General features: G+C 41.0%; 1 protein-coding gene across 4 annotated transcripts in view; it reads left to right on the top strand.

Moving 5' to 3' along the window:
• The first annotated feature begins 318 nt into the window (after positions 1–318).
• Positions 319–26,858, top strand: part of SETD2 (SET domain containing 2, histone lysine methyltransferase) — a 144,197-nt gene continuing 117,657 nt past the window's right edge. For 3 of the 4 annotated variants that reach the window (XM_043541715.1, XM_037891272.2, XM_043541714.1), the window contains exon 1: positions 325–443. In XM_043541715.1, the coding sequence (XP_043397650.1) occupies positions 406–443 (38 nt within the window). In that variant the 5' untranslated portion in view covers positions 325–405. Of the gene's footprint in view, positions 444–26,858 lie in introns of all 4 variants that reach the window. The other variant, XM_043541713.1, reaches the window with a different exon arrangement.

Raw genomic sequence — 26,858 nt, 5'->3', positions numbered from 1 at the left:
TGGCCTGGGCAGCGGCAGGTTCCTGTCCCTGAGCCGAGGGGGCTGATCGCTGTGCATGGGAAGCGTTTCGTGGCCTGAAAGGGGGTGGCCCTGAGACACCCTCCTACCACCAGGAGCTCGCCGCCGCCGCCGGGACGTTCGCTGGTGCCCGCTGGGGTGTCCCCAGCCCCGGGGAGGATGTGAAGGCGGCGGCTGGGGCCGGAGAGCGCGCACCCCCCCCATCCCACCCACCCCACGGAGGTGGTTTGGTGTCTCTGGTGCGTGGGGACCCGGAGGAGCGGAGCAGGGGGGGGGTTTGTCTAACACCCTCCCCTGCCTCCCTCCCTCCTTCTCTCTATGCGGGGCGGGGGCTGCCCGGATCCTCGCTGCTGCCGCCGCCGCCGCTGCTAGAGGGGGAGGCCGAAGATGGGGGATTTCTATGATCCGGAACATCCCACCCCTGAGTAAGTATTGAATTTCCCCACCCCCCGCAGGCCTGCTCAAGGGGGGGCCCCCCACCCACTCCCCTCAAGCCTGCTCAAGGGGGGGCCCCCACCCACCTGAATTGGCCTGCGGGGGGGGGGGCACCCACCTGAATTGGCCTGCTCAAGGGGGGGGGGGGGCTTACATTCCCCCAGGACAGGCCTGCACATGGGTTACCCGCCGGGCCGGGCCGGGCCTGCTCGTGGGTTCGCCCCCAGGGGACAGGCCGGCCGGCCGGCGGGGGGGGCCGGTTTAACCTCCGGCTGGAGGGAGGCAAAATGGTTCCCTGAGCGGGCTGGGGCCCCGCCGCCGGGCTGAGGGGCCTGGCGCGGGAAGGGCGGCGGCGGCGGCGCGGGCAGGTGCGCGCGGGGCGAGATTGGGGCTCGTGGGCCTGTCGGAGCCGGAGGGCGGGCGGGCTAGGCCGCGAATCCCCGGCCTCGAGTGAGAGCCCGGCCCGGGAAAGCAACGGCTGAGGCGGGGAGAGGGGCAGTGTGGGGGCGGGGAGGAGCACGGGGGTCTGCTTGTGGGGAGGGGGCAGGGCGGGTCACTCTCCTTGTCAGCCCCCGAGAGAGTGGGGGGGGGAGGGGCTGGGGGTCACTCTCCCTGCCACGCGCCCAGGGGTCTGTTTGTGGGGGGGCCTGGGGGGGGGTCACTCTCCCTGCCACGCGCCCAGGGGGTCTGTTTGTGGGGGGCTGTCTGGGGGGGGGTCACTCTCCCTGCCACCCGCCCAGGGGGTCTGTTTGTGGGGGGGCCTGGGGGGGGTCACTCTCCCTGCCAGCCGCCCAGGGGGTCTGTTTGTGGGAGGGTGTCTGGGGGGGGTCTCTCTCCCTGCCATCTGCCCAGGGGGGTCTGTTTGTGGGGGGGTGTCTGGGGGGGGTCTCTCTCCCTGCCATCTGCCCAGGGGGGTCTGTTTGGGGGAGGGCTGAGGGTTACTCTACCTGTCATTCCTCCACCCCCGGGGACTGTGGGGGAGGCAGAGCGGGTCCATCTCCCTGTCAGCCCCTGGGAGTGTATGGGGGGGGGAGGGGGATCATTCTCCCTGCCACCCCTCCAGGAGTCTATTTGTGGGGGAGGTCATTCTCCCTGCCACCCCCCAGGAGTGTATGGGGGAGCAGGCTAGGGGTGGTCATTCTCCTTGCCACTTACAGCTCTCCCAAGGAGGCTCTTTCTCCACGTTTTTGTGTGTGGATAATTAAATGGCTCCTCTCCCTGCCTGCTGCTTTGTGAATCTTCCCCAGTTCCCTTATGGATGGGTAACTGGTTGGGATTCAGGCTCTGGCCAGGTAGGTGAACATGGCATTCTCAGGGAAATACTGAAGTTGAACTAAAGTCATACCGGGCCCCTGCCCCATTTTCTAGCTGAAGGGAAAAATGGTCAATGAGATACAAGCCTGAGGAGGGGACAGTCTAATGGCTGATGTTTGTTTGTTTTTCTCTCTGCCAGGGATTTTCACCAAAACATACACACACACCAATCAGCATGTCAGGGCTGCTGGTTTCATCGCCTCTTGGAGAAGGTGGTTCAGTAGCTAATAGTGCTTTTCGTCTTCTTCCTCAACAGTCTAACAGTTAGCTACTGGTCCTGAATAATATTTTGTGTTTATAACATGCTTTGCATCCTGAAGGATCCCAGAGTGCTTCATAAAATTTATACATGCAGCATCACTGAAATGCAGTCACCTCTGGGATGGAAGGAGGCAGACAACTGGCACATAGCACTCTTCCAGTGCAATAGTTGGATGGGTGTGAAGGGTAAAAAGGGATATTTTGAACAGTGCAAACATTTTAAGCAACATGCTACAAGATCTCTAATGTTCAAGGAGAGCAGATGGGATTTATGTGTCACCCAAAATGAGGTTTTGCTGAATGATGCTTACATCTGATGCTTCTAAAATTAGTAAAATGCCAAGGATTTCAGTTTGAATTCAGGTTCTGTTTTACTAAGCCTAGGTCACAGGGTCTCTTATTTCTTCTAGCAAATGATGAATAGGTGTATGTAGAAGTGCTCATTCATTATAGATAATCCTAATTGTTGGTGTAATTTTTGGTATTCCAGGTCATTTCAGTATTAAAATAAGTAGCTCATATTAGACTCATACATGTTAAAAAATCTATTTATCATCTTGCATAGTCACCAGTCACTTAGAACAATCTCCAAACATATTGTAAACCTGATTTATAAAAATTCATATTGGCTTTATTTAACAACTTTTAGTTACAAATATTTCTTTAATATTTCATCTCAACAGGGGTTTGTTACCTCTTAATAAATTTCTTATGGGCTGAGATTTTGAAAAATCTTCAGCAGACAAAAGTTATATGTTAGAGAAGCCTTTTGAAGTGTGGTCATGTAAAGAATGCATAGAGAAGCTGTCTTCCCAATCACCCTCATGTGTACTAGATCCTGGCACCTTGCTCTTATACATCTGGTCATTGTTTCCCACTCTGTTAAAGCAAGTGTTATATCTTATTGAGGCTCATGTCCTTCTGTAAAGCAAAAGGTTTATAAAGTAGATCTGTCATGGCATCTTCTTTAGAGGCAGGAATGCTTTGTCTTTAATAACCACCTTCTCCTTTCTCAAAGGTCACATTTTTAAAAATGCAGTGCATAGCATGTTCCAGGAGCCAGTTGAGTATTTTCAAAGCACAGTTGGCTGTCCTGTTGGAAGACACAGGTTAAAAACAAACCATGATAGCTGCAGGGTATTTTATGCTGCTGTAGAAGATGGCTTCCTCCAAATATGGTACTCCTCCAGGGTACAAACTATCAGCATACAGCAGACTTATCACTGGCAGATTTCTTACACTGTTGCTCTAGAATTTCTGTTCTTCCCCCTTTGACTGGGAGATTAAATGAAATACTTGTTACTTATCCCTGTAGCTAATGCAATTAATGACCTGTCTGAACATTGTTGGATTTCTTGTACTGTTTAGGTTTAGTTGCTGTGAAAAGAAAGAGGAGATACATTTTCATATTTTGAAAAAGCAGGATTTGTAACTTTTAATGTCTGAACTGTATACATAAACAGTGGTGTTTTGGAGAGTGACAGTAATGGCTAGGTGACTTGAACACTTAACTGGAGACCAATAAATCAATAGACTTGTACCTAGTGTAGTGGTTTTTCTTAATGGGACTATTGCTGAGTGACTTTGGCAATAGATATATTGGACTGAAGGGTGCTGTTTAATCACATGGTTGGATGTTATATTTGTAAGTGCCAAGATATTGTACTTGGGTGTACAGTGATGATGCCACTGACTTGAGTTTTCTTGTAAGGAATTCAAGTCCATTTACATTTTCACCTGCTTATGTTTTATGGTACATGTTCCTCTCAACAGTAAAACTTAAAATTTTTGTGAAATTCACAGTATAATAAATCCAATTCATGTTGTCTTTGTGTGAAATAGAACTTGCAGTATATTTAGATAACTAGTCTTTCCTAATTTTTGTGTCCAGATTCAAAGTCACATTCATTGTAAATCTGTCTGGTTTCCTCCTGTAAATTTTCATAGTGTTGACTTTGATTTAGCAGTGATATTTGACAAATTAGTTATTTTTGTTTATTTTGAACTTGGATAGGCTGAAGTGGGAGGGAAATGTGATCTGTATGTGAGTAAAGTTACTAGTGAGTGTATAGGGCTGCTAGTGGTGCAATTAAATGCTGGACAGACTATTTTCTTAGAGAAGAAATTCAGTTTATTTTTCAGTTCAGATTATGTATGTATTAAAATACCCAGTGAATTGAACATGCAAAAACATCTTAAATGTGCTAGATTAAAGCTGACACTTTTGAGGCACTAAATATTTGCTCAATGTGAGACAAATTCAGAGAAAAATTTTGTAGCTTACTTTAGATATTTGTAAACCATTTATTACACCCAGAAACTTGAATACACCACCAAGAATTGGCTGCAACAAAAAAGCAGTATGAATTAACACATTTGAATGGTATAAGACTGAAATCTGCACTTGTTTCTTGTTTTGCTCTCTGCTGCAGGTTATAGCTTGGCTGTATCTTCTTCAACTTTACTGCCAAAGGCCCCTGACCTAGATGGGTGACACTGCCCATCCACGCATAAAGGTCTGCCTTATGGATCACCCTACAGCAGAACTTCCCAAACTTTTTTTTGCCACACCCCCCTTTTGGAGATTCATGTTCCACACATGCCCCCCTTAACATAGGAGTAAGAGGGGAATCTGGATGGTGCAGAGTTTGGAGCCCATGGAGGGAATCCCCAAATGACCAGCGTGAACAGGGTGGAGGCTTGTGCACCCTGTTTGAATCCCAGCTGCCGAGAGCAGTTACTCATGTGCGCGCAGCAGTTCCACCCCCTCTGTGCATGCGCATGCCAGGTGTGAGATTTTTATTGTGGGGCCAGGACATGTCTGCAGTGCCATGGTTATGTTGATTCCGAGTGCAGCCACAAGGGCTAGCAGGGTGAGCATTTGAGAGTGGAGGAAGGTTTGGGTTCTTGGGAGGTTGTGTGGTTCTTGAGAAGCTGGCTGGCAGTAGAATGGCAGCACAGCACTGGGTGTGCTGGGTAATGGTTCATTTTTAACCAGTCAGGTCCCTGCATCCCCCTGATAACCTCAGTGCACCCCTCAGGAGGATCATGCACCACAGTTTACAAACCAGTGCCCTTCAGGATCAGGGCCTAAAACTATGGTATTCAAAATTATTGATAGATTTTAAAAATATTTTAAGGAAATGCTTAGTCTAAAATTTGAGCTTTATAGTAGTTGCTATGACTTTATTATTTTTCAAAACTTGTTGCTATTATAAAGACTCCTGGGCAATTTAGTACTGTTTGTGGGTAGTGTCACTTTGGGATTTGATTACTTTTTTCTTGTTGGCAGTTGGATTCTATTTTCTTTTCCCCAAGGGAAAATTATCCGTAGCTTAGTACCCTCAACACAAGGTAGACGCTCCTGGCAAACACATTGTAGGTGGATATAGTTAAATCAGAAAGGTAGTTCCCTCAATTATATTGTTACAATGCATCAGGGAGACACTAATGCAACTGAAAAAGACTTATTTTACAGCTGCTTCTACCTTTGATCACTCTCTCTTATTAGAGAGACTAATGGTCTCCCAGGGCATGAAACTGAAGGAGGAAACTTGGCTGTTGTGGCATGTGAATTTTTTTAACTACATTCTCGATATTCCTGCACTGTGTCGCTTCTCTAAGAAAGAACTATTTTAAAGGAAAAAATGACATGTAATTATGTGATGCATGTACAACTTCGATTTTGAACCTAATATCCATAAAAACAGATAATTTGTAGTCTGCAGGTGCAAGTTTGTATAAATCTTTTTATTAAAACATCCCAATGTTGTTCAATAAATAAATTGAAACCAGGCAGAAAACTGTCAATGCCCTAGATTTCTGCTTACACCACTTATAATTGGAGTGTTGTGTATGATTTTAAGTCCTTTTTTATTCTCTCAGGCAAGTCAGTCTTAAAGAATGAAAGCATCTGTGGTGTGTATTTTCAAATGTATGTAGCATTTCTGTTAAATTATACAATTCGTGTACCCATTGTTTTCTATATCCAGAATCTATAAATATGCAGACTGTAATTTTAGGACAACTATTCTGTTTTTCAAAATCTCGAAACATAAATTTCTGCAGGCACAAATTGTATTAGGCAAGACTACTTTGGTACATCTTTCCTATTTTTCTTATTTTCAAGATTTTTTTTCTCTACAGGAAGGGATACACAATGAATAATAATAGACTTGAACTGCCCCCTTTGTCCCCTAAATGCTTGCTATAAATTCCGTGCAGTTCTCTTGTGCTCCTGAAATGTACACTGTGAATCTTGTCATTGCATTGATAACTGGACTGCATTTGGGTCACTAATCATACCAGTTGAAGGATTAATGAGCAGTCAGTTGAATCCAGTACATTTGTTTCCATTTTGAATGTAAATACTTACAGCCAAAACTTTCACACTTGGATGCCTAAAGTTAGGCACCTCTATCTATATTTAAACATGTTAAGAAGTGGCCTAACTTTCACTGACCACCATTTCAGTTCCAGCTGAAGTTAATGAAAGCTGCAGATGTTTGGCATGTCTGAAAATCAGGCCACCTCTATTTTGGTCCCTGAATATGGATTTTAGGTGTTTTAGCTTTAGGCAACCAAGTTTGAAAATTATGCCTATGTGTCTGTGAGGAGAACAGTACTTGCATAGCGTCTGACCCTTCAGTTACTTACTATATGGTGTAGTGCTTGCTTCAATGGGAGTACTCACAGCAGTTGTCTGCACCTAATTGTAAATGTTTTCAAGATCAGCCCCATAATTTAAATTAGATATAATTGTCCCATCCAGTTTGAACATATTTTGAAGTAATATAGAACAGAACAGTGCACAGTACCCAATTATGGAAAAATAGCTTACTGACTTGTTCATATAAGCAGGTTAAGTTATTTGAATAATTCATTAATTATCTGTGGACTGTTCATGTGGTAATTGTATGGTAAGTTCTCAATTAGAGCTGTACTTTATGAAATCATCCTGTATAGCTTAAATTCTACAGGTGTTACTGTTTTCTAACTGGAAACCCTGTTCTGGATTTTATAAAAATTGATCCTATTCTCTGGACTTTGGTAGAGAGCTAGTTGAGTGGAATTACATGAGGCAATTTGCTGATCACTTTGCACTTATAATAGGGCAATAAGCTTATGGTGTATAAAATGGTACTGTATAACTTACGTTCTGTCGTGCTCTAACCTCATTTTTGTTTTTCCAACTTCGTGTTCTCCAACAGTTAATTTTCTTTTTTTGAAAAATAAAAAGTCTATTATTAACAAATCAGTGCTGGACTTTTCTTTCCTGCATTAAGAATTCTCTTCCCATTTCTTTTCTTGGGTATCGAACTATGAGTTCCCTCCCTTTTTTGGCAGATGGAGGGGCATTTCTTGCTCTGCGCTTTCTCCCCTCCATTGCTTGTCCTATTTCTCTTCTTGTTTCTTATATAGCTTCCACCTTAGTCATTTCCCCTGTGTCACTCACTCTTCCTCTTCCATCTGCTTATGTCTCAAGAAACATGGCAAATCTACCCTGCCCATGCTGCATACAGTGTTTTGAAAGGACACAGTCAACTTGAAATTAAGTTAACTGAAAGAGTATAAATTACACTATGTTTCAGATACATCATCTACCACTGAGTTCCTGTGCCAATTTCTGTAGTTTTACAATTTTCCCTCTGTTTTTATAAGGCTCTTTGTTTTCTGGTTGTGGTATAAAAGATTCTTTCAAAAAGGAAAACGGAGTGCACACAAAATGCTGTCAAATGCTCAAAGTAAACAAACTAGGAATGGAGAAATACTTTCCCCTCTAACTTCCAGTGATAGTAATTCTAGGTGTGTGGTGACAATAGACAGAAGTGATCTAGGTTGGTAGTGTACCTGTGACATGGGATAGTCCTAGAAAGAGGAAGGAAGGGAATGGAAGAAACAGGTGAAGTGGCATCTGAACAACTAATTATGCAAGTACTCTCCAGTTTGATCGTTGTTTTCTTAAAATGGGAGTCCTCTAAATGTAGCAGCTTTTGAGCACTTCAAAATAGTTATTTTGAATACTGAATAGTGTTTAATATTTGCAGTGACTTGTGTATTTGCATTGATATTGTAACTGCTCCATGCTGAAAGGCTCGACCAAGTCAGTAACGCTTTTTTCTTTTTAACTACTGTAAATGTTATGGATGGATGAAAAATAACAAAAGCAGGAGTTAAGGTTGCTAGTATATCCTAGCTGTTGCTAGGTATTATAGCACGTACAATATGTTTTCAGGCCTCTGATTAGCTGGACACGCCATTATGAGACAGATACTAAAATCTGAAGCAGGTAAAAAAGCCTTTTTCTCCCAGGCTTTATCATCATGTGAAGTCCTGTCCCATTGCGGACAGAAACAGTTAGCATCGTATTTTAATTCTTTAATATTAAATACTTTCTAGTTTTATAGGTCTAACATGTCAGTAACAAGTTAGACTTCAAAAGTATAGACGGCAGAACTCTTAAGTAGCCTTAAATATATATGTATTGATATATATACTTATATGTATCTGTTTCTATAAGATATACATGTAGTACCCTAACTAGTAACGAAAAGTGCTGCCCCTCCAACAGGGATGAGCTCAGAGCGCAATAAGAAATTTAAGTGTAATTTCCTGAGTCGTATGGTTGTATGTGTAAACTTAACACTGCATTAGAAATAGGTTGTTTGCATTTGGTTATGCCTAATTTAAAAGAAAAAAACGGATCCTGGTTGCACTTGTGGAATTGTGCAACTTCTGTTTGATCAGCTTCATAGGTATTAAAGTTGACTAGTCTGTTAGTTACTGACTGATACTCGGTATCTACTGGGTACACTGGACAATTATGCAGCTGGTTCTTATAATTCCATAATTCCACAGGCATTACTTTTCCTATGCATGGTCAAGTCCATTTTTAATTGTTTGTATCTCGTTAATTTCCAGTGTATGCTGATGGGACCCAGTATTCGTCATTGAGAACTAATCACCTGTGACATGTAAAGTCTAGTTCAATTACCTGAGCTATTTGTTTTTTAAAAAAGTTTAGAGTAGAAGAATCACCTTTTCCCATGTAGATTACTCATAAATATCTAATGGATTTTTCTGTTTTTCCCCAAAAATATCACATTTGAGACTAAACAGGCAAGGTTTTGCAGTTGAAAAGGAGAAATTGGCAATTCTTAGTGGAAATAGTGTTAGTCAGACATGCCAAACCCGTGAAAAAAGTGCAGAAATTAGGCTTGTTTTTGGATTAATTGGTTTGAGTTGCTTGTTGGCTATTTTTTGGCTTGTAGCTTGTTGCTTCTTTTTTTTGATCGGCTCCCAGCAAGTAGGGGCAAGGGGGGAGAAAGGGGGGAGAGACTCAGGTGCACAGCTGGCCCACCACAGTCCCAGACTGCACACCAGGGGGATCTAGACACACAGAATGTTGGGGTTCTTAGGGATTGGTTTGTTTTGGCCTTGTTTTGAAATGGGATTAGCTTGATGTTTGGCTTACTGTGAAAGTCAGGGTGCTTATTTACCGTGTGAAAGTTGGCAACTCTGGTTACAGTGAAAGTAGTGAAGCACTTGCACTTGTAATTATAATACCCCCTTTAATAGCAGTGCTGATACCTTGCAGAATATTCTGAAGACCAGTGTTTAGAAACCTACATAGCCTATTTTCATTTTCACTTCCTTTATTATTTGTTACATTTGCATAAAAACAGGATATGTTAAGTTTCTGCTGCTACTGTAGTTTGCCCACCTGAAATCAGCTTCTGTTGATTGTTGCCACAGCAACCAGCTATGATGTTGGGAACTGTACCTGTCTGAGGGCAATAATACACTTCATATGTTTGCCCAGTGTGTTTAACTGTTTTCAATAACTTGGTTCTCCCCCCTCCTGCAGTGGTGGGCTTTACCAAGTAATTTATTTCAGACAGTCCAATTGTTTAAAAAGTAATGCCTGGAGTTTAGATTATTTTAAAATTGGTAGCCCCTTGTGTTGGAGGAGAGGGGAGGGAGTGACTTTCAAGATGCTTGCCGTTGCTCGCTGAACCCAGTTGGCAAGTTTTGTAATATAAGCGTAAACTTTATTTATCACATAAGAAACTACAATGTAAAACAAGGATTTTGGATTCTGTACTGAAGCAGTGACCTGGATAAAAATCTGGCTGGGGGGCTACTTATTTCATAAGTGGCAGCAAAAGAATAAGTGATGTCCCTCAGGGCTCTGTATAGTGGCTAATCTCAATTTTTATCTGTAGAACCAAACACACGTCTCTGAACTTGCAGATGCCTACATTGGATCTGTCATAAGTACTGTGGAGGTACAGATTTGCAGGCGGATCTGAAAAGTTAAGTGGCAAAGGCAGCCTTCTTATAAAATATAAGCACCAGCATTTGATGAGATGAGGTGTAGTAGATGGGTTTATATATATGTAAAATAATTTATATGGCAATCTGTGGAACTCTTGGTACTGAAAATACAATGAAAACATTCTAAAAGTGAATGCTCTTAATTTTAAGTTTATGACATGGAAAAATCTTGGAATGTATATATGAAAAGTGTGTGCTGGTTGGACGGCCGAGGACATGATTGGTTGAGTCTTTAGTTCTTTCCATTTTGGGAGGACATAATGGGAACAAGGGCTTAGTTATCAACTTTAATGATAAACGTGCGTCTAATACCTACAACAGATAGTGTAAGTTTACACCTTGATATGTCAGTTCTTTGTCTGTTTTGAACATCTTTGGTTCCTGACCATTTTTTACAGTTTGATAGCATTTGTTTTGTCATGTAGTTTTATGGTAATGATGAACATAGAAACTTTCTACCTTTTATTACAGACTAAGTAATGCATGTGTAATGCTGACAGACCCCGGTCATCAGCGGGCGGGATCGAACCTGGGACTTCTGAAGCTTAGTATATGACCCTCTACTGCATGAACCAAAAGCCACATGGCTCTTAGCTAATGCTGTAGTAAACTTGTTAATCTCTAGAATGGTCTAGGTGCTACTGGAGGGGAACAGAGCACCGCATCAAGCAGGCGTAGGTTACGCATGCAAACTATAAAGTAAATGTCTTGGGGGAAGAGGTGGAGGGAATTATGACAGGTGGGAGTGATGTATATGGCTATAATTTCCTGGCCTAACAGACTGGGTTTTTTTCATGGTACAAGGTGGGTGAGGTAATATGTTTTATTGGACCAGCTTCTGTTGGTAAAAGAGGCAAGCTTTTGAGCTATGCAGAGCTCTTCTTCAGCTCCATGATTTTTCATGGTTAGACAGCTTGATTGCCTTTAACTATGAATCTTATTTCTTGCCTGTCACTTAAAATGTTTCGTAGACAGCCAATTTTGACCCCTAAATATCTTTAATGTGTTAAGCATGGATGAGTGGACTTTGCTTTCACTGGCTGACGGAGAGCCTTCGGAACAGTGAAGAAGCATCGTGAAAGGAGACTAAACATGTTGGCTCAATCCGGAGGGATACTTGTCCAGCCCTCAGAGGAGGTTGCAAATGTATATAATAGAACCTTTCTACTAGAAGGAGCCCTGCAGGGAGGACCCAATTGTTTTCTTCACGACAGAGAGGAAAACAAATTGCAGGTGACACATCAGAGGTGCACATTATTATTAGGCTTGTCTAGTCGATGCCTTTGTTTGAGATTTGTTAAATTTAATGGCCAAAAGCATTTTTTCCCTTGCATAACTATAAATATGCTCTCTGAAGCCATTAGTGCCAAAGAGTTTAAAAATATCGCCATTGATGATTCTGTGTTTCAAAGGCCAGCTTGAAAAGGGTCGGCTTTTGCGGGGAGGGTGTTGCTATGTATATTCACCCATCAAATTTGCAGTCTAAATCCTAACTGTTTATGGAACTCAGGAAATCTGAAAGATCCTGCCCATAAATGTTCAGCTTGAATCTGTTTTTGAATCTTTTAACAAAGTTACTTTAAATCTAAGACTACTCTTTTTTCTTAGTTTATGTTAAGAGCATTAACATGACTTTTCTTCAAGTGACACAGACAAGTCTAGTTTTCCTTCCAGTTAGCAAAAAGTCTGTCTACACACAGAAAACATTCCTTGACATGGTGGTGGCCAAACTTTGTTACAGCATGTTCTAGCTAGCTGCTATTGCTGTGTCCTTACTATTTTTCAGAGAACTTCCCATCATTTCATTGGACATCTCCACTGGTAACAGTGATGAGGGAGCCTTTGTGTCAAACAGCTGCTATGGTTTTAACCACTGTGACTTGTGGTACATTGTCTGCTGTTGCTCCCACCATTGCAAGCAGGGAATATTTTAGAAAAATGCTAATATAGTTAGGTCCAAACAGAGTTATCACAGGTTATGAAACCAGATGGAGGTACAGCCCTGGTTTAGAGCCTGCCTCTTAAAGATTGTTTACTGGTATTGATCTTGTTTCATTGTATTGAGAGCATTTTTTTTTTAACCTGGTTATAACACAGTTTCGTTCAGTCCACACTAGTAGACCAAACTTTTAGTATAACCGGTTTCAGTTATTACAGTGTGTAAACTCGGCTTATACTGTATGGTTCACTGTTCTTTTTGCTCTGTGTAGAAGGGCGGGGGGGGGGGAAAGAAGCATGTTTCTTTAGCACTTTTTGCCTCCATACCAAGAAGTGGTATCAACACATTGCCCATGTAACTGTTTACGTCAAGCTTTGGTGATTACATGAAACCATCAGGGTGAGTTTTGTAATGGAAAACGCTATGAGCAAAAAGCCAGTTGGTGGCAGCTCAAACACTTAGATAAAACACTGGAGCAGTTTACAAATAGCTGCCATTTGTTCATTAGTGAAATTGAAGGGGAAAACACCGTACAACTAGCAATGTAAGTCCTCACAAGAGTGTTTTGGAGAAGTTCTCTGCGTATCCATATATGGAAAGTAATCTTTAGTTTGCATAATCATTGCCCTTTGTAGTATAATGTTTTGTTTTCCTTTTAAGATTGTGTTACTTCCTCTGGGTAAGTGTCAGTTTTGTGGCCATGAGGATTTTTCTTTGTATCTTTTCTGCTCTCACAGGTTTGCATCTGATATAAATAAGATTCTCATATAGTGTCATGATTTTGGGAAAGCCATTCTGCCCGAGGGTAACTTTATTTTTTTATTTTTAAAATGAATGAGAAGGCAAAGTAGAGCTTACATTATAAAAAGTATGTACCAACCCCTTCCTTATGGTATTTCAAGCGATTGTTTGCACAAACAGGAGATTAAATGAACTTCCAAAAATCTTTCCAAATTGAAAAGCTGAAATGGTTTTCATATTAAAAAAAGGACATAAAAGGACACTTAAGATTCTTTCCAAGATCAACATTTGACTTAATTTTTGTCTTTAGCTGTCTTTTCAAAATTCAGGTAATTCTTCATGGCCTTATTTTTAATTCTCTTATACTATATATGCTCAACAACAACAAAAAGCTCAGTATTCAGAATTAATCCTCTAGCAATAAACAGGGTGTACCCAGTGGTGGAAATCTTTTATTTTTTGTTTATATTAAAGTAGTGCCTTGAGGCCTAAACCAACTTCAGGGCCTCATTGTGCTAGACGCTGTGCATAGAAATAGTAAGAGACAGTCCCAACTTGAAGAGCTTTCATTATCAATAGACAAGACAAAGGATGAGAGAAAGGGATAGAACATACAAGCATAATATTGGGAACTGGGGTAGAGATATTGAGTGAGTTACCCAAAGTCACACAGGGTATCTCTGGCAGAGCTGGGAACTGAACCAAAATTTCCCGCGTCCCAGTCCAGGTCTTAGCCATGGGATGTAGTTTTAATTTCAAGCTTCCAAGGAGTTCTAAAAGTTTTTAAAAGGGCAGAGTGAAAAGTACTAGGGACCTCATGAATTTGCCATATTTTTGTAAGTACCACGTTAGTTTGATTAGGAGTATGTCACTGTCTTTTTAACGTTACACTCTATTTTATAACTCTCCTTCTTGTGACTTTGTACCCCAAAGGGAGAGATATGAGAACAGTCACTTTAGTGTGTCATCAGATTCATAGACGCTACGGTCAGAAGGGACCATTATGATCATCTAGTCTGACCTCCTGCACAACGCTGGCCACAGAATCTCACCCACCCACTCCTGCGAAAAACCTCACCTATGTCTGATCTATTGAAGTCCTCAAATCGTGGTTTAAAGACTTCAAGGAGCAGAGAATCCTCCAGCAAGTGACTGTGCCCCATGCTACAGAGGAAGGCGAAAAACCTCCAGGGCCTCTTCCAATCTGCCCTGGAGGAAAATTCCTTCCTGACCCCAAATATGGCGATCAGCTAAACCCTGAGCATATGGGCAAGATTCTCCAGCCAGATACTACAGAAAATTCTTTCCTGGGTAACTCAGATCCCATCCCATCACAGGCCATTAGACCTATTTACCATGAATATTTAAAGATCAATTAATTACCAAAATCATGTTACCCCATCATACCATCTCCTCCATAAACTTATCAAGTTTAATCTTAAAGCCAGATAGATCTTTTGCCCCCACTGCTTCCCTTGGAAGGCTATTCCAAAACTTCACTCCTCTGATGGTTAGAAACCTTTGTCTAATTTCAAGTCTAAACTTCCTGGTGGCCAGTTTATATCCATTTGTTCTTGTGTCCACATTGGTACTGAGCTTAAATAATTCTTCTCCCTCTTCAGTATTTATCCCTCTGATATATTTATAGAGAGCAATCATATCTCCCCTCAACCAGAGGAATGTTTAACCTAAGAACAGCCCTACTGGTTCAGACCAGTATTACATCCAGGTCAGTATCCTGTCTCTGATAGTGGCCAGTGCCAGATGCTTCAGAGGGAATGAGCAGAACGGGGCAATTTCAAGTGATCCGTCTTCTGTCTTCCAGTCCCACGTTCTTGAAATTGGAGGGTTAGGGGCACTCAGAGCATGGGTTTGCATCCTGAGTGCAATAGCCATTGATGGACCTGTTCTCCATCAACTTACCTGATTCTTTTTTGAACCCAGTTATACTTTTCCCTATTCACTTTCTCTATTGCATTCATGATTTTACAGCCTTGTATCATATCCCCCTCTTAGTCATCTCTCTTCTAAACTGAACAGTCCCAGTCCTTTTAGTCTCTCCTCATATGGAAGCTGGTCCATACACCTAATCATTTCCATTGCTTGTCTCTGCCCCTTTTCCAACTATATCTTTGTTGGTTGGGGCGACCAGAACTATGTGCAGTATTCAAGCTCTAGGCAAATCGTGGATTTACATAGTGGCATCATGATATTTTCTGTTTTATTAGCTAACCCTTTCCTAGTGGACCCTAACCTTCTATTAACTTTTTTTGACTGCCACTGCACGTTGAGCAGATGTTTTTAGAGAACTAACCATGATGAGTCCAAGATTTTTCTTGAGTGGTAACAGCAAATTTAGATCCCATCATTTTGTATGTATAGTTGGGATTATTTTTTTCCAGTGTGTATTACTTTGTACTTATCAGCATTGAATTTCATCTGCCATTTTGTTGCCCAGTCACCCAGTTTCCTGTGATCCCTTTGTAACTTTCTGCAGTCAGCTTTGGACTAAATGATCTTAAGTAACTTTGTATCGTCTGCAGATTTTGCCATCTCACTGTTCATCCCCTTTTCCAGATCATTTATTAACATATTGAACAGCACAGGTCCCAAGACTGATCCTTGGGGGACCCTGCTATTTACTTCTCTCCATTGTGAAAACTGACCATTTATTCCTATCCTTTGATTCATATCTCTTAACCTGTTACTGATCTGTGAGAGGATCTTCCCTCCTATCCCATGACTGCTTAGTTTGCTTTAGCTTCTGTGGCTTCAGTCAAGTTCTATATCTTTTTCTGTCTCACCTGCAGGTGGACTCATGACGCCTAATAGATAACTATGGATTATTTGTTGTAGTGATGTAAGTGTGCACAACGCTTTACAGATGTGGAAAAGGCGAAGTCCCTGCCATGAGGGACCTACAACCTACCATGGACTATATGGAAGATGGGAGTAGTAATGCAAACACATTAAGGAATGAAGATGTTCTTAGAGATGGAAGATTAATTTTCAATGGCTCTTCTGATACCTTGCAGTCCTTCGTGTCCTCGGCAGTTGGTATTTCATCACCATGTGTGCTGTTTTTTGTTGGGGCTATGGGGAGACAGAATTCTGCTACCAGGGTTTACAGGAAGCGAGATTAAATTTAAACTAATCACTGGCATTTAACAACCAGTAAAGGCAGTGGGAATGGTGAGTCCCCAACTCTTCTACCCTCTAAAAGCTACAAATAAAAAATCCTCTACGATCAAGAAGAGGATGGATGGGGAGAGGACATTCGGAAGTTGTGGACTACCCATGCTGTGTCTGAAATATTACCAGACTAGAAGTCTTCATTTAAGATTATGTTGTAGATTTGTGGCTAACTAATTTTGATTTTATAATAATTGATTTTAATATCCTCTTCTTGCCTTTACACGCTGTCTCAGTTGGACTGTGTTGGTGTCTTTTTCGTTCTCCACCTTTGTTTAGTCATTGTGCATGCAGTCATTAATTTACTTCCAGTGTTCTCCGTAATCCTGTGCATGGCTGCTATGGCAACGACTTTGCTTATGATGATTCCTGTCATGGTTTAAAAATTAAGCACTCATTTGGTTTCTTATTTAGACATCTCCTGATGCTGAACAAAAAGGGGAGAGAGGGTGAGTTGTACAGAATTATCTTTAACAGTCCAGGGAGATTTTAGGTTATTTAAGGGGAAGTAGTGGGTGTATGTGTTCTCTATTAGAACAAAAGACCAGAAGCCACTGAAAGCTGATGTTATAATTCTGACGGAGTCTCCTGCTTCCCAGAGCAAAGTATCCTAGCTGCTCTAAAATTGTAATATTTTAATATAAAAATGTACAAATAGCAGCTAATACATTTTAGCTTTGGGGAAAATTACTGCAGTTTTTCACATGTGCCTGCTTTCTTTGACCCACTTTCTCTTTGTGTGTCTTCGCAGAGTAGCAGTGGAAAGGCAAATGCCTTTCATAACATGGCCATGTAGCCATTTTTCATCTTCTCCTCAGGCTTCAACTGCTTCCTACCAAATCAGCTTAGCCCTTTATCATGGCAGTCATCCTTCACCCACGCACCTACCCCTACCACTCCATTTCCCTGACACACTCCTCTGGAACCAGAGGCAGCATTTAATGGTTGCTAGGGTAGAGTTTTCTCTGTTACCACAGCTTTGAGGATGCCAGTTGGCCAAGAACAGGCATTTTTAGCTCATGCCAGTATTAAGTCTTTTTTCCCTCCAGCTGTGAAAGAACTGAGTTTAAATGATCATAGTAAAAAATTTATAGAGCTATAATTTTTCCATATTGTGCTCTGATGCCTATTGGATCTGTTCTTAGTGGCTCCTGTCCATGTAGGGATACTGTGCATGTCTGAATTGGAGGATGCGTCAATTTAGGTTCTTAATCATTTTAATATCTAGCATTTGAATGGACAGCGTCAATTTGTGTGGCTCAAAAGTTGATCTGCCTCTTTCTCAGTTTGCAAAGTTCATCTTTTTGTGTATTAAGAGAGAAACATTAACTCTGGGGATTGCAGGGGGTAATCTGCGCCAGTAGGTCAGCACGTGTAAGAAATTCTACACTGACATTCCAGTGACAATGCACGATGCCACTGAGCACTGATGTAGGATTATAATAGCCTGGCTAAAACATGAAGTTAAGCATTCTGAAAATGCCAAGTACTGTACAAGTTGAGTATTTAGATAATGTTTTCCTTCAGAGTGCTCTACAGAGTGTTCTTTACCAAAATGTATGTTGACCAACAGATCTTAGTTTCCAGCTCTGAATGTTAGAGCCTGATTAAATGAGGAAAGGAGAAGGCAGGGTTGAAACTAAAGCCTTGTCTACACTTGACATTTGCACGGATTACTGCCATTGATAAGGGGCCCCTGGTATAACCTGCATCAGTAGAAAATCTGTGTAGACAGGTATATGCACAAGTGGAGCTTACCACGGTGTGACACTGGGATAAACTGTAGTGGTGCAAGTTACAGCTTACAGCTGTTTGTCTTGCCCACCATAGGGGTTTGGGTTGGTACCTTTACGTCAGTGGCAGGGCACATATGGTTGTAACCAGACAGATTTACATTGTGGACAAAGCCTTAGAAATTAGGAAAACTCCCTTGTCTAAAATCTCTGTTAATAACTTTCTTGGGAAGCAGGCATTTTGTTGTTATGAAAGTGCCTGTCACAGCTCTGAAGTTAGGGCTGAGTTGATAAACGTGTGTTAGTGACGACTGTTGTACGTTGTTTATGGTAGCTGGGAGACAAGGGACTGGTATAACAACCTGAAAGCTGAGTGTTACAATCAAGGTCAAGTATTTAGTTTTCTAAATGGACAAAAATGTACACACATCTATAGTGACATATAAATAATAGTCTTTAAGGTATCCTTAGGTAGGGGATTTAACTAGGGGCTTGTCTACACTACCAGCCAGATCAACGGGCAGCAATCAATCTTGCAGGGGTCAATTTTATCATGTCTAGTGTAGACGTGATAAATCGACTGCAGATTGCTCTGGCATAGACTCTGGTACTCCACTTCAGTGAGAAGCGCAAGGTGAATGGACAGGAGAGCGTCTCCTGTCGACATACTGCAGTGAAGACACTGCAGTAAGTAGATCTAAGTACGTCGACTTCAGCTATGTTATTCACGTAGAAAAGCTCTACTCTTTTTTTTTTTTTTTTTTTTTATCTGCCCAGGAATATCAGCTCAGAAAGAGTGCTCAGTTTTAGCCAAGTTCCTCGGTTTTAAAAAGGTGCTCTTTGTTTGAAGCAGGATAGGTTGATGTACTGGACTGAGTTGTGTAAACCAGAATAAATGAGAGGAAAAAGTGGGAAAAAAACACCCTTCAAGCTTCAATAGAAATGAGTACTCAACATCAAAACACTCGTTCAGGTATAGGTTGTATTTTGCCCCTACTGTTGCATCCTCTTCATCCTTCGCCTCCTGGATACTAACCTAACTTCCTCAACTTCAACTTCCAGAGTACTGCCACACACTTCTGAGGGAGATGACTGATTTTTAAAGGAAGTTTTATGTACTCCAAAGTCTTGAAAATCACTGCACGTTGTTGTTTTAGGTCACCGTTCATGGTGTTAGCAAATTATGACCTCATCAGATATGGAGAGACAGGAAGCCGCACCAGCCTTATAATACAACTTTATGGCTTCAACAAGCTGTTTCTTGTGCCTCTTTCTCCTTAATCTGACCAGGGATTGCTTTGTGCCTAACAAGGCATCTTCTCCAGCAGGAGCATCTGTTATTCCCTATACTGTATAGGACTCTGTTCAGCGACATCCCAGCCCAGCAGTAGTAGCTCTAAAACCACATTTCTGTCTAAAATGTTTTAGCACGATTGTTACAAGTAGCCCCTAAGATTCTTGTTAATGAAAGATGAAAGCAAAAAATGAGTTTTCTTTTGATACACTTTTTGCATTTGATAGAAGTGTGTATACAGTAAATTATGTTGTTTTCCTGGCACAGTCAGTCAGTTATCCCTCTTTGTGGGGTTCTTTCACAAAGCGACGAAGGAGAAACATTTTTAAAATAGGAAAATCTATTCTAGAACCATGAAGACTGACCACGGTAGAGTGGTGATGGGTTGAAGGGAGGTGATTGATTCAGAGACAGGTGTATACTTGAAACTCATTTAACTCCAGTTTGGAAACTGAGTTGAATTTAAGTTGGTGTTTCTTTTAAGTAGGGAGCTTGACACTATTGCTGTATTTTCTTCTTTTTGTGTATGTCTTAGCCCTCCTATTCTATGCCAGTTGTTGGGAGGAGGGGAAAAGGTACTGGATTGTCTGTTACTTCCCCGCTTTTCTCACTGTGGTATAATACAGTTGTAGTTATCACGGACATTCTTGTGGACTAGAAATACAACATTATTGTCTGCAAAACTGCTCACAGTAATGTAGCACAACATTTATTACATTTAATAATTGAACCTGGTACTAATTTGTATTATTGTTTTAAATCTCCAGGCACATTAGGAATTAATTAACCAAACACATGATAAAACTTCTGATTTCTAAACTTTTGGTGTTAGGGGTTTTTTACTATTAGTTGCATTTGTCAGTAAGTGAGTGACAGAAATAAAAATTAAAAATTGTGAATTGGGCGTTTGTATTGCTTCTAAGCGTGAATAGTACCCTCTCATTTATTATGTCCAACAGCTCTGTAGAGGCTTCAGTATCATGTAAAATATATTGCTTGTCCTGATATAGATTCTGTAATTTTAATTGATGCATTCACTGTGTGATATTGTTTCACACTAAAAATAAATGTTATGGAAACTGGGTGGGTTGAATTGAGCAATAAAATAGAGATTCTTTCACGTCTAGATTGTTGGTTCAGATTCAGCCTAGGACAGTAACGACTGGGCAACGGTGATTCAGTGGTGTAGGTGAAATTGAGGGGTTCTCTTATTCCCAGTGTACAGCTATTCATATCACAAAACTTACCGTGTCTGTTAGCACTAACCAGCGTTCTTGCTGGCAATGACATCAGTCAGGCGAAGGCTTGAAAAGGTGTTGAGACTGAACTGCACTTTTCACTCACCCCATGACAGAAGTGGTCCCACCAGGTCAAGACTGACCGCTGGAAGGTTGTATTTCTGCTGCTCAGATTAGGGTCCAAGGTTATAAATACAGTAGTATGCGAATACTGTTTATGATGACAAACTTGGATTTTTTTTATAAAGTGCTTGCGAAGGACTCAAAAAAATGGCAGTATTCCCCTATTATTTGCAATATGCCTTTCTTCTATACTGTAGACTGCATATCCGCAGGAAAAAAAGTAAAGTCCTTGTTATATCTCTCTTCTTCTACTTCTGTTTCCCAGTGCAATATTGTTAACACTTCATTCTTGAATATTCTGTGTGGTTGAGAATAGCAGGAAAAAAGTGCAAGGTACCTTTTCTTGAGGCTGAAGAGTTCTGTTTTGGTGTTGCATTGTTTACTGTTTTGAATCTCTTTTACTCCTCCAGAAGCCACATAGCAAAGGGAGAGGACTTTTTCTTCCAACTTGGATCCTTTCTTTCTCAATGAGGACTGTATAAAATAAGTCAAATTTGCAATTTCTAGTTTCAGGTGTCTTCTGCAAATTAAAAAAAAAATAAAATTAGTGTGTTTTGCACTCTCAGAACTCAAAAACCCGCAGGTTGAATTGAGTGATAAAAATGTTGGAAGCCATCAGAACCTGGTTCTATTAGTGGTTCTGTCACCATCAGGAATTTTTTGGTAACATTGTTTAATGTAGATAAAGCTTATAAGTAAATGACACTTGTGAGGTGGCATACAATAGAGGCAAAAGAAAGCTTTCACACCAAGTTGATAAATACATTAGAAATGCCTGAGATGCTGTACATCGAGGGGGGGAACCTTCCTTTGTATTAAAATGCCCATGACAGCTTGAAATGGCTAAGGTGTTCTTTACTGTGTAGTAGTTAGGATTTATATTTATTCTTTAGTCAGTGTCAGAGTCAAACCCATGGGGCTTGTGTGTATATGTACATTTACAAATCTCACTGCCATCTGACTGGATAAAAGTATTTTTCACTGTTACATAACTGTGGGAAGCTGTCAGAATTGTGAAATATGGTTCTTTATTTTAATTTGGCTTAATTAAAAAAACAGGTTTTTATGCTAAAACCTGTAATGTTTTATATAGAATTGCAGAAGGCAATAAAGGATAGTATGACTGGGTGAATTGCATCGGTCAGAGTTCCACTCACCTGTTCATAGCAGTAGTCAGTTTAAAACGTGATTTCTACTTTAAGTTTTTAAAATCCTCTTTTTCTAAGGAAAAAACGTACCTAAATAAACTACCAAGAGGTCTCAGAGAAAAGGAAAAGTGTATGATTTAAATAGAAACATGTTTTCTTTTATAGCTGAAGATTAATAAAATGTAAAACAGGAAAACTTTAAGCAAGGTTGCTAGAAACCTAGTCCGTTCACATGCCATCGCTAAACCACTGTAGTTTTGTTGTGGTTATCATGAAGTCATCAGACTATTACCCTTTTGTTGTGCTTGTTCCTCTTTCATAAAGTTTACTACAATGCTCGTACTTACTACGTAGCAATATGGAATTTTCAGATGCCTTTAAATCCAGTGTAGCCGGAATCTCTCAAACAGATTTCAAGCTAAAACCAGGGCAGCTGGTAACAGTTAGAAGGCCATGCATATTTTTGATATGCAACAGAGGAGATGATTTTAAATTTAACTTGTTATTGTTGATATCATGTGTCACATCTTCTCCTTAAAAATATCCTTCAGGAAAACAGCAGCAGCAGGGTGAAACTGATGCAATCCGTACAATCCTGACCAGTTTAAAGCTGTAGGTAATGTTGGGTTATGGAGAAGGTGCTTTATGCAGCAAATTCAGTTCTCTGCTACTGACTGAAGTACTGTGCAAGGGAGAAGATATTTCTTATGGTCTCCCGCCAGTATGAATTAAATTTTTCAGATAAGATTCTGAGATTATACAAGATGCATTACAAAATTAGTTATATGTACAGCATTCCTTTTACCTATTTATATTATATCCAAAACCAAATTCATCTTGCATGATTTGTTCCCACCTTTATTGCTCTGTTCTGCTAATATACTTCGATTCCCTAGTAAAATTCAATGAGTTAAATTTAATGGACTGTAATTACTAGATCAGGATCCTTCTTTTTTTGGAGTCACTACCAATTTTGCTTTCCCCAGCTCTCCCTAAATCTTCAGGCACTTCCCCAGTTTGCACATAGAACAATAGATTCTAAAGTAAGTGCACAGTCTTTGTGAGGAGGGGAGTGGGAGCCCATCCTCCCAGACAGTGAAATGAAATACCTGGACTGTCTAGTTCATCTCTGCGAAAGAAATTGGTATAAACTATAGACATGTGGAAAAACTTCTATTTTCAAATTCTAGTGTTTTTCACTAGATGGTGATGATGTCATTAAAAACAGTTGTTCTGATAATGTTTTATTTTTAAAGGATCAAATTGTTTGGTTAAAAAAAATTGCGGGAAACCAGTTGGCTGTTGAGGGAAGGCATTTTAGAGTAGCAACATGTACATTTTTCTAATTCTTTGGTTGTTTCTTCCCCCCACTAAATGTTCACTGGGCTTTTGAAGGATTACAGTTAATTGTTTTTAATGGATGCACATACATGGTGACTGATTTGTTAAATCTGACTAAATTCCAGAGACCCTGTCAGGGAATTTGGTATAATACAGTAACATACCATTGTGGAACATCTGTGTTTTAAATCAGATTTTGATTTTTCAAAAAGTATATAAGGTAATTAATTGCCGAGGTTGTTGCCGCTGACATTCCAGGAGAGTATAGGTGATTCATGTGTGGTCACATTTTTTTTGGTCAGGCAGATGTGTATAATGAATTGTGATATTTCATGAGAAGTTTCAGAGTAGCAACCATGTTAGACTGTATTCGCAAAAAGAAAAGGAGTACTTGTGGCACCTTAGAGACTAACCAATTTAAGTGAGCTGTAGCTCAGGAAAGCTTATGCTCAAATAAATTGGTTAGTCTCTAAGGTGCCACTAGTACTCCTTTTCTTTTTTCATTAGATGTGGGGACAAATTGGATATTATCGTTCATGATGACTGTTGCCAAAACAACTGCCATCTACTTTCTTTAAGACTCTCTTATGCTTTAACTGAATGTGTGCCAAAATCTCCATCCAGTCAGTCCCCCATATTCTGAAGCATTACTGGGGCAGTGAGGTCTGGTGGCTAGAGTATAGCATTGGGAGTCAGGATCCTGGGCTGTATTCCAACATTCACCACTGACCATGTTGTGACATCGGGCAAGTTACTTAAAGGCTCTCTGCCTCAGTGTGCCTCCCAGAGGTGTTGAGGCTTAGGGTAAAATTTTATGAGCATAAGTTTTACTTTCACCAGTGACTGTGATTAAGGAACCTTAAGAGAATGTATGTTCTGTAATCACAGGGTGTGATTACAGCTCATGTTGATACATAGAGCCCTGCGCGGGTACAAAATTTGTATCTGCATCCAATCCGCAAACATGGTCTGCGGAGATGCACATCTGCGGATGCAGATATCCACGGATATCAAGCAGATGTCTGCAGATTTGCAGGGCTCTAGTAATGTACCCTACCTAGTTTGGGTCCCAGAACAATGAATCTGCAGCAGCTCAAGCTCCGTTAGCCCTGTGAGTAATTTGAATAATTGTCCAAGGTTCTAGGTGGTCTTACGCAGCCTACACAGAAGCATGCACTGCTCTAGCACCCGAGATACCCGAGCTATAGATTGAGCTATGTCAGCTTGAACTGTAACCACAACCTGTGATTATGATATAGATGTACCCTAAGGCCTGGTCTACACTAGAGTTAAGTCGGCATAAGGTGCTTTACATCTACCTAATTATGTCATTGACTACACTAAAGCCTTGCTCCCGCTGATGTAACTGCCCTACTACACTGTCATAACTCCACCTCCACGAGAGGTGTAGGGCTTACGTTGGTGTAGTTAGGATGACGCAATGTCTGTGTAGACACTGTTACTTATATAGGCTGCTAATTCAGGCCTTTACCACACTGGGCTCGCAGCTGGAGCTGTGAAATTGACAAGAAAGGCTGGTAGGGTCCCTACTATGAAATTGAGCCCAGGACCAGGCTCATAGCTGTCCCTCCCCCCCAGCTGTCAGCCAGGTGACGAGCTCACAGCTGGAACCCTTGCCCCCCAGCCCAGGGGACAGCCCCAGCTGTGACCCTCAATTATTCCCATATTGAGTGGGTACATGTCATCTCAGGATGGGGGGCAGAGATAAAGTTTCTTGACACCTTAAATGACTGCTTGGAGCAGCTGGTCCTGGAACCCACCAAAGGAGAGGCAATTCTTGATTTAGTCCTAAGTGGAGCATAGGATCTGGTCCAAGAGATGAATATAGCTGGACCGCTTGGTAATAGTGACAATAATATAATTAAGTTTAAAATCCCTGTGGCAGGAAAAACACCACAGCAGCCCATCACTATAGCATTTAATTTCAGAAAGGGGAACTACACAAAAATGAGGTTAAACAGAAATTAAAGGGTACAGTGCCAAAAGTGAAATCTCTGCAAGCTGCATGGAAACTTTTTAAAGACCTCATAATAGAGGCTCAACTTAAATGTACACCCCAATTTAAAAAACATAGAGAACCAAAAAAGAGCCACTGAGGTTAAACAACAAAGTAAAAGAAGCAGAGAGAGGAAAAAAGGCATTCTTTAAAAAGTGAAAGTTAAATCCTAGTGAGGAAAATAGAAAGGAGCATAAACACTGGCAAGTGAAGTGTAAAAATACAATTAGTCAGGCCAAAAAAGAATTTGAGGAACAGCTAGCCAAAGACTCAAAAAGTAATAGCAATTTTTTTTTTAAAAGTACATGAGAAGCAGGAAGCCTGCTAAACAGCCAGTGGTGCCACTGGATGATTGAGGTGCTAAAGGAGCACTCAAGGACGATAAGGCCATTGCAGAGAAACTAAATGAATTCTTTGCATTGGTCTTCATGCCTGAGGATGTGAGGGAGATTCCCAGACCTGAGCCATTCTTTTTAGGTAACCGATCTGAGGAACTGTCCCAAATTGAGGTATCGTTAGAGGAGGTTTTGGAACAAATTGATAAATTAAACAGCAATAAGTCACCAGGACTAGATGGTATTCACCCAAGAGTTCTGAAGGAACTCAAATGTGAAATTGCAGAACTACTGACTGTAGTCTGTAACCTATCATTTAAATCAGCTTCTGTAGCAGATGACTGGAGGATAGCTAATGTGACGCCAGTTTTTAAAAAGGGGTCCAGAGGTAATCCCGGCAATGACAGGCCTGTAAGCCTGACTTCTGTACCAGGCAAACTGGTTGAAACTGTAATAAAGAACAAAATTGTCAGACCTATAGATGAACGTAATTTGTTGAGGAAGAGTCAACATGGTTTTAGTAAAGGGAAATCACGCCTCCCCAATCTACTAGAATTCTTTGAGGGGGTCTACAAGCATGTGGACCAAAAGGATCCAGTTATATAGTATACTTGATTTTCAGAAAGCCTTTGACAAGGTCCCTCACCAAAGGCTATTACGCAAAGTAAGCTAACACGGGGTAAGAGGGAAGGTGCTCTCATGGATTGGTAACTGGTTAAAAGATAGGAAACAAAGGGTAGGTATAAATGGTCAGTTTTCAGAATGGAGAGAGGTAAATAGTGGTGTCCCCCTGGAGTCTGTTCTGGGACCAGTCCTATTTAGCATATTCATAAATGATCTGAAAAAAGGTAAAAAGTGAGGTGGCAAAATTTGCAGATGATACAAAATTATTAAAGATAGTTAGCACCCAGGCAGACTGCAAAGAGCTACAAAAGGATCTCTCAAAACTGGGTGACTGGGCAACAAAATGGCAGATGAAGTTTTAATGTTGATAAATGCAAAGTAATGCACATTGGAAAGCATACTCTCAACTATACATATAAAATGTTGGGGCCTAAATTAGCTGTTACCACTCAAGAAAGATCTTAGAGTGATTGTGGATAGTTCTCTAAAAACATCCACTAAATGTGCAGCAGCCGTCAAAAAAGTGAACAGAATGCTGGGAATAATTAAGAAAGGGATAGATAATAGGACAGAAAATATCATGTTGCCTCTGTGTAAATCCAGGGTACACCCACATATTGAATACTGTGTGCAGATGTGGTTTCCCCGTCTCAAAAAAGATATATTGAAATTGGAAAAGGTTCATAAAAGGGCAACAACAATGACTGGGGTATGGAACGGCTTCTGTATGAGGAGAGTTGAATAAGACTGGGACTTTTCAGCTTGGAA

This window comes from Chelonia mydas, chromosome 2, assembly GCF_015237465.2.
Source record: "Chelonia mydas isolate rCheMyd1 chromosome 2, rCheMyd1.pri.v2, whole genome shotgun sequence".
Classification (NCBI taxonomy): Eukaryota; Metazoa; Chordata; order Testudines; family Cheloniidae; genus Chelonia; species Chelonia mydas.
Note: the sequence above shows the minus strand (reverse complement) of the source record. Positions and strands in the feature narration are given on the sequence as shown.